Raw genomic sequence first — 9,211 nt, 5'->3', positions numbered from 1 at the left:
CTATTTCTGTTAATTTCTTTCTTTATATTCGTGCCATAAAAAAAAAACGTAATGTAAGAGACGGTTGGGAATGCCCACCCTGACCCTGGAGACCTTAAGCAATGACATCAAGTAAGGACTATGGTGTACCTTCATTGTGCCTTAGAGTAGATGACGGCTTCTGTAAACCGTTTCTCTTGCCTTCCGCAGTATCTCTGTTATACTCAGAAACTGTATATAAACTTTAAAGGTTAAAAGGGTTCTCATGAATGGCATAGGCAAGGGTTAGTGACACTTCCCTAGAGACTGACCGTATATGCTTCAAATCCCAGTCCAGCAGCACGCCAGGCAGGGACATTTCCAATGGGGTACCACAACACAGAAAATGTATATTGATAACACTGCGTCTGTGGATAGTAATGGATCTTCTCTTCCGTACAGGAATCGGCCCTACGACACCAGGACAAAGGTTTGTCCTCAGAGGGATGGGTGATGGCTGCTAACGTGTCTGGAAATGGGATGAACTAATGAGTCAAGTGCTCCGCCACCAATGATGCGTCTTCTCCATCTCCTTAGTTGGTGAGTTCTAATCTAATAACTCTAATAGATATTTGGTTTAAGGCTTAGTCTATGCAACGGCTCCTCGTGTGTTCATGTTTGTTTATTTCTTTATTTTATTTTGTCGTTTTCATGAAAGTTTTTTATTCAAATTTATCTTCACTGAATAAAACTTGGCCTCTATTTTATAACTGTCTTATACAGATGAATACTGTTGCCATATTAATTCACTTCTCTCCTTTATATATTCGTTGCAAAGAAACAAAAGAGGGATAAATTGCAATTTATAGGTCATCATATGTGTTTCATATGATGTTTAATTTCCATGTTCTTTGGTTTTTTGTGTGAAAAATATATTACCGAGAGCCAAAAATTTGTATTTTAGAGTTTTCCTTCAATTTCCTGTATATTTTTAAGCTCCCTTTATTTTAAAGGTCTTCTTTCCATATGCTGAATTTGGCATTTAATTTTATCTTAGTCATTTATTTGATCTCTCATATATTCATATTCAGCTCTGAACTACTTTTTCTTGTATGATGGCCATATTTTTTATATCTTTGCACTCCAGCTTCCCACCTATACCCCGTTTTCATAGATTTCCCTATTACTTCCATAATTAACGAAATACCTGTATTTTCATTTGCTTTTAATATTTTCCATTAAGCCCCACTTTCCATCCTTGTATATTTTTTCTTTAGTGTCTCTTAGATTTATTATATTTGTTCCATACAAATTGGATGGTATTTTAGTGTCCTTCAAAAAGGTTTTCCTTATGAAACTCTATTACTATTTTTCCTTTATCCTTGCCATTGTTAGGTTTGCTGATTTTGAGACAATTTGAATCATTTCCATTTCCTTGTGTTTGGAATGTACTCCTCTTACAATCCAGTTCAATGCCAAAATAGAATATATTTTGTAATACTTCATTGCCTTCTATACGACCAGAATATCTTAATGTTCCTCTTTTCTTGGTATATTTCTAATAACCAATTTGTCCGCAGTTTGCTTTAAGAGCTGAATATTATATTTCGCATATTCTATAGTTCCCTCTCTACCAAAAGCACAATGGCTCTGTCAATGCTAATTCTTTTTTTAAAATTCTCCCTTTCTCTTCTACCTTTTTCATTGACATTCATGGGACCATCTTACACAGTGATGTTCATCCTGTGCTTCTTGTCTTACTCGACTGGCAAATTCCATTTCTCGCAGACCCTTCCCTAAATCAATATCTATTTTTTCGCGCTGGTTTATGCAAGATAGCATTTATGATTTTCGGGGAATTCTATATATTTGTTTATAACTTCCATCAATGTCTCCCTTTTTAAGAAGTTGACAACTTTACTAAAGGCTGTAGCAGTTACTATTGTATTATATTTTCATTAATATAGCTCTTTTTGACATAATATTGTAAAATAAATGTTTTATTTTTTCTCCTGGGAATCTTGTTTAACAATTGTCATTATTGTTACGTGTTTTTTAGTTTCCTCTTTTATCATTTTTATTATTTGATATTATACCTGGAGATTTTTCCATATATTTTTTTTTATTTCCAATAATTTTTGTTTATGGAAACAAGGAAATAAATAAACGATATAAGAAGTAATGAAAAATTTAAATAGTTTTTAAAACATAACCAACATTAAAACAGATCATTCATTTATAGACTATTAAAAGGCACTGGTTTTTCATCTGGCCCCAATTCATTTTAGTAACATTCCTAAACTCGCTTCAGTATTCCTCAGTTCGTTGTGAATCTCAGGGTTTTGGAACTTGGGTCTTGTTGCTGTCTTTGACTCTATTATGAGACAGGCCTTGAATTTACTTGCAGTAATTATTGGACTTTCCAATAGTTTTATTTCTTATTTCTTAGTATTTCTTTAATTGCTATGTTCATATGCTCCCTTTATCACCTAGTTCATCCATTTCGTTTTCATATTCTATCCTTTTTTTTCTTTATTCTTTAATGTTTTACTTAATTTTCATATTTGCTATATGTTTGTATGATAATCAATCATTCTACATTGTCTTCTTTTTCTTATTGCAAAGATTTCTGGCATTATTGGGTTTTTTTCTGGTTTATTTTAGCCATTCATCATTATAACATTCTATTCCTGCCTCTTTTGCTTCTTATGCTATTTTCTTTATTACAAAGAAAGTAGTTTCATTCGCTATCAGCTATCGCAAAATTTCATTCCTTTGATCATATTTATTTTCCAATGATTCCCTCACTCTTCTTTCCCAGCGTTATCCCTACTTTAAGAGGTCAGAGGCCTGATGCGTCCTCTCCAGTGCTTTCTATCAAAGGCATTCTGTTTCACCAAACCTCTTCTCTCCATATCATCCTTCACCTTATCTCACCATCTAATGCTCTGCCTCCCTCTTGATCTTTGTCCCCTAACAGGTTCCTCCAGTGCTTCCTCACTCCCTCCCAGGCCCTCCTCACTCCTTCCCAAGGCCTCCTCACTCCCTCCCAGGCCCTCCTCATTCCTTCCCAGGCCCTCCTCATTCCTTCCCAGGCCCTCCTCATTCCTTCCCAAGGCCTCCTCACTCCCTCCCAGGCCCTCCTCGCTTTCTCCCAGGCCCTCCTCACTCCCTCTCAAGCCCTCCTCCCTTCCTCCCAAGCCCTCCTCACTTCCTCCCAACCTTCCTCACTCACTCTCAGACCCTCCTCACTCCCTCTCAGACCCTCCTCACTCCCTCCCAAGCCATCCTAACTCCCTCCCAGGTCCACCTCATTCCCTCCCAAGCCATCTTCACTCTCTCCCAGGCCCTCCTCACACCCTCCCAAGCCCTCCTCACTCCCTCCCAACCATCCTCACTCCTCCTCAGACCCTCCTCACTCCCTCTCAGACCTTCCTCACTCCCTCTCAGACCTTCCTCACTCCCTCCCAAGCCATCCCCACTAGCCTACCAAGCCCTCCTCACTCCCTCCCAACCATCCTCACTCCCTCTCAGACCCTCCTCACTCCCTCTCAGACCCTCCTCATGTCCTCTCAGACCCTCCTCACTCCCACCCAGGCCCTCCCCACTCGATCCCTACCATCTTCACTCCCTCTCCGACCCTCCTCACTCCCTCTCCGACCCTCCTTACTCCCTCCCAAGCCCTCCTCACTCGATCCCTACCATCTTCACTCCCTCTCCGACCCTCCTCACTCCCTCCCAAGCCATCCTCACTCCCTCCCAAGCCATCCTCACTCCCACCCAGGATCTCCTCACTCCCTCCCAACCATCCTCACTCCCTCTCAGACCCTCCTCACTCACTCCAAACCATCCTCACTCCCTTCCAAGCCATCCGCACTCCCTCTTAGACCCTCCTCACTCCCTCCCAAACCCTCCCTACTCCCTCCCAACCATCCTCACTCCCTCTCAGACCCTCCTCACTCCCTCAGACCCTCCCCATTCCCTCTCAGGCCCTCCTAACTCCCTCGCAAGCCCTCCTCACTCCCTCCCAATCCCTCCTCACTCCCTCCCAAGCCCTCCTCACTCCCTCCCAAGTCCTCCTCACACCCTCCATTGTTTCATTTTTCCTGACGAGGCTTTTTTGGTACTTTCTTTGCCAGTCACACACAAATGTTCCTGTTCTACTTTCAAAAGTACTCTCCGCTCGTAAACTTTCATCAATCTCTCCTCTGTAGTTTTTTTTCTGCTTTCTCAAGTCCTTCTTATCTGTCTTTGTCTCTTCTTTTATTATAATTTCTTCTACTCTTCTATTGCTGCCAACTGTCTTCCTTTAAGGTTCCATCTTCCTTTTTTATAAAGTTTCTTTTCCTTAAGATTGATATGAGACATTAACAAATTATTTGTCCCATATCTTCTCATTGACACGCAAAATTATCTATTTTTTGTTTTTTTGTTTTCTGTTGCCATCTTTCACAGAGTGTAAACCCGTACATAATTAACATCAGTATTCAGTCAAAGTATCAAGGTATTCAGTGATCGGGCATCCAGCCTATGCATATCCCCCCCCCCCCCTAATTTCTATCCAAATCTTGATATCCTAAAAACCCTACTTACTTCGACATTCACTAATATAATTATTATTGCGAATTAATTTTGATATGCCATTGTTAACATATAATTCTTACTGCTTTATCCCCATTTTTGTCTCATTATTCCATGATGAAGGTTGGATTAATGTCAATTTGAAATGTAATATTATGCAAAAAACATTTAAGAGATATCATAATTTTGCTTTCAGTTCTATCTGTTTTATTTCAATCTAGTTATTTTGGGTCTTATATTGAATGGAGATTTCATCTTTGATGAATCTTTAGATATTCCTTATCTATCTCTCCCTCGTCTCAGCTTGAATTAAACCTGCGGGAGATATCTGCAGGTGTAATATTTGCTCAATAATAAAATTTCGTTCCAATAATGACTTTTATAGGGAGCTGCTACATCTTAAGGTCAAAATCAGTTATTCCAATCTGAAAACCATCTACATATTTCCATCAATGACAATAAAGGAAGAAAAAAACACTAGTGTTCCCTATACTGCTGATCAGAGTGTGTGTGTGTGTGTTTAAAACAGACCAGTTGGAGCTAAATTATTTTACAAGGAAATTGTTATATTCAAATTATTATCATTATAATAATAATGATGATAATAATTATGATAATGATAATAATGATGATAATAATAATAATAATAATAATAATAATAATAATAATAATAATAATGATTATTATTATTATTATTATTATTATTATTATTATTATTATTATTATTATTATTATTATTACAAAAATAAACAAATATTTACAACGGATTAAACCTGAAGTTTCAGATCTCGTTCTACAATTCTGCCTGAAATAGTTCCGGCTGTAATTCCTGTGTAAATCGCGTTACCCAAATTAGATGTTTAGTCAAGAGCCCGAAATTACGAATTGCAAATAGACACAGGCGGAATTCTCCCCTATTCAGCTCTCGAACACTCGGGTTTGCTCTCGAAAATGTGTCATGGTTTCGAACACTTGTTCTGAATGCTGTTTGCGAACAATTATTCTCAATGATAGAACTTGGGTTTGTTCTTGAAAATATTATTGGTTTCGAGCACTTGTTTTGAATGATAAAAATTATGTTAGTTATTGAAAATGTTGTTGGTTTCGAAACCTTGTTTTGAATAATAGAACTTGGGTTTGTTCTTGAAAATGTTGTTGGTTTTAGTACTTATTCTGTATGATAGAAGTTGGGTTTGTTCTCGAAAATGTTGTTGATTTTAAACACTTGTTTTGAATGCTAGAAATTGTGTTTGTTCTTGAAAATGTTGTTGGTTTATAAGCCTTGATTTAAATAATAGATCTTGGGTTTGTTCTTGAAAATATTGTTGGTTTCCAGTACTTATTCTGAATGATAGAAGTTGGGTTTGTTCTCGAAAATGTTGTTGGTTTAAAACACTTGTTTTGAATGCTAGAAATTTTGTTTGTTATTGAAAATGTTGTTGGTTTCGAATCCTTATTTTGAATAATAGAACTTAGGTTTTGTTCTTGAAAATGTTATTTGGGTTCGTCTTTTTCTAGAAGACTTTATTTGATTTAAATAAAAAAAAAACTTAATTTTGTATAGAAAACTTAGTATTCTTTATAAAAGACTCCATGCTTTTAACAGATCTGTTTTTTTTTACCAAAGTATAAGTAAAAATTTACCTTATTTTGTTTTTAGGGAAAACCTAACTTTAAAAATATTTTTTTCTAAAACGTTTCATTTCGGTTAAAGAAAATATAATTGTTAACTAGAATTAAATATTCTAAGATATTGTTTGGTTTCAGTAAACTAATTGGTTTGCGAAAAATCTTATTTTGAAAACAATGTTTATTTCTGAACCATTTTTTGGAGGAGAAAAATCTTATTTTGTCTATCCATACTCGTTATGCATAGATACATTTTTCTTTTCAAAACCGTTTTCTGTTTCCATATATCGAAAACGTTTTTAGAATTTTATATTTTCATTCATTCGAGTTTGATTTGAATAATAAAAATGTTATATATATATATATATATATATATATATATATATATATATATATATATATATATATATATATTATATATATATATATATATATATATATATATATATATACTGTATATACATATAATATATCTACACACACACACACACACACACACATATATATATATATATATATATATATATATATATATATATATATATATATATATATATATATATATATTCCTTTATGAGTGGGAATACCTTACCACGGTGAAATGGTTTGCATGTCGCCATGATCAGCAAAGTTGTATCAGTCAGGGCCACCCATACCAGTTTGGGTTGCTTTGACCGATATCTATAATTTTCAATGACTGCAATTACCGTTGATGCTTTAGTTTTAGAATTTGTATTGATTAATTCAGCCGATTTTGTACATATTGAATTAGTTTAAAATTCTTTTATTTTTTGAGGATTTTATCTTGAATTTCAACGGAAATAAACTCTCAGAATTTTTTTTTTTTCAAACATCTCATAAGATTTCGATTTTAAAAATTTCATAGGATTTCATGTTCTAAAAACTCATAAGATTTCATTTTCTAAAACTTCATTTTTTTTTTCTCGAAGGTCTCATAAGATTTCATTTTCGAAAACCTCATATTTCATTTAGGAAAATCTCATAAGATTTCATTTTCGAAAACCTCATAAGATTTCATTTACGAAAATCTCATAAGATTTAATTTTCGAAAATCTCTTAAGATTTCATTTTCGAAAACCTCATAATATTTCATTTTCGAAAACATCATAAGATTTCATATTCGAAAACCCCATAATATTTCTTTTTCGAAAACCTCATAATATTTCATTTTTGAAAACATCATGAGACTTCGTTTTCAAAATTCTCAATTTTTTTTTTCTTGAATGTCTCATTTTTGAAAACTTCAATAATTATCATTTTTTTTTATCGAATACTATCACCTATATACGAGCACTGTTTTGCCGTTTAGATTATCTTATTACCGAAAACTTTATATCTGAATTAACTTTTCCATAAACCCTAATGGGATTTTCCATAACTCATTTACTTTACTTTAACGAGGATTTTATGCATTCAAATATTTTCATTAGGAATGATTCCTTCTTAATCCTTGCGATCCGATACAAATATCTCATTTCATTCTTGCGAAATAGTTATGTCCTGTGTACAATAAAATATTCGATGTATTTTATAAGTGTAGGAGGTTATTGTTTAAAGAGGTCAATTGACTTTGTCATTTTTAATTGATATTATTATTTCTTGTGTGCCCAGGCAGCTCAAAATGTTGGTATTATAAGAGATCATCGTTGAAAGATTAATGCCATCTGTTTTTTAGCTCCTACCAAGAAGACTAGATTTCATATACATACAAATGGCCCAGTGGTCAAAGGCTGATGTAACATGTATGAGGATGCACCTATTACAGCCTGTTATAAACGTCCCCGCCGGGCAATCTGCTGAACTGGAGTACAAGTCCCTCTCAAGCTCGACACTTTCTTGTAGGAGTCTGCAACCTCATCAGCTTAGGAAGGAAGTAGTTTTGGCCATTGCCTAGCCCTCCCTGGCTCTAGTTTGGGTGGAGAGGGGGCTTGAGTGCCTATCGTATGCATTCCTGGTCAGTCTCTAGAGCACTGTTACTGTCCCTCTCCCATGCCTTTCGTGAGCGACCTTCATTCTGTTGCTTGCGCTACTCAACCATGACTTGTCGAGTCGAGTATGGAAATCAGTGCAAAAAAGTACATAATCCAACACAGACGACACACGTGTAGGGTGTCGAACTATTTAACAAACATGCGCCATCAACAGTATCTCCAATGCAATCGTTCCTTTACAATATCCCGTAGTCACACTGTATCATCAGTAAACGTCAGCCCCCTCAACATTCAATTCCAAAGTCCACTTTCTCAGTTTCGCTTCTCTGACGTAAAAAGGTCTCACAAAAATATTACTATAAAACATACAGCAATACATTTTCCTATTACAAAAATACAAAACAAGTCATATTCTCTCCTTTGAAAACACCTACGGAAGTACTTTAACTACAGATTTCTCCTAATGTTTTACAGATATTAGATTTCTAACAGAAATTCACGTCCAATATCTAACAATATCTGTTATTCTAAGAATGAACTTCCCAAATCCAACCAGCAAATTTTACTCCTATAAGCTTCTCTTTTCAATATCTTCAAACAATTCTATTCCAATAAATACATTTTCAAGAAATATTCCTTTAATCCTATTAACATTCAGTACCAAATATCTAACGCAAACACACATGAACTCCAAACCTCCACCAACAGCTTTATTCCTTCAAAAAGAAAATGTTCTTCTTTACTACAAAAGTTGTTATTTCTGTGTCAAATAAGTTCTAGGGTTACAGGGCCCCTCAAGCTGCCCAAAGCCGACCTACCGCTAATTAAATCGCGTCAAAGCCTGAAGAACGAGACTGTTGAGAGAGAGAGAGAGAGAGAGAGAGAGAGAGAGAGAGGAGAGAGAGAGAGAGAGAGAGAGAGAGAGTTTTAATAAAGTACGTATAAAAATAGAAAGAATGTCTATAAAAAACACGATTAAAAGAAGAGAGAGAGAGAGAGAGAGAGAGAGAGAGAGAGAGAGAGAGAGAGAGAGAGAGAGAGAGAGAGAGAGAGAGTAATAATAATAATAATAATAATAATAATAATAATAA

General features: G+C 35.3%; 1 protein-coding gene across 1 annotated transcript; it reads left to right on the top strand.

The window, feature by feature from the left end:
- The first annotated feature begins 398 nt into the window (after positions 1–398).
- On the top strand, positions 399–8,083 carry LOC137619061 (uncharacterized). The gene is made up of 4 exons (XM_068349258.1): positions 399–448; positions 2,780–2,841; positions 2,970–4,081; positions 7,955–8,083. Exons 1-4 carry the CDS (start codon positions 399–401, stop codon positions 8,081–8,083), a joined length of 1,353 nt encoding a protein of 450 aa, XP_068205359.1.
- Positions 8,084–9,211: the final 1,128 nt, after the last annotated feature.

The sequence above is a fragment of the Palaemon carinicauda genome, chromosome 25 (assembly GCF_036898095.1).
Source record: "Palaemon carinicauda isolate YSFRI2023 chromosome 25, ASM3689809v2, whole genome shotgun sequence".
NCBI lineage: Eukaryota > Metazoa > Arthropoda > Malacostraca > Decapoda > Palaemonidae > Palaemon > Palaemon carinicauda.
The sequence above is the reverse complement of the archived record's forward strand: the minus strand, read 5'-3'. Positions and strand labels throughout refer to the sequence as shown.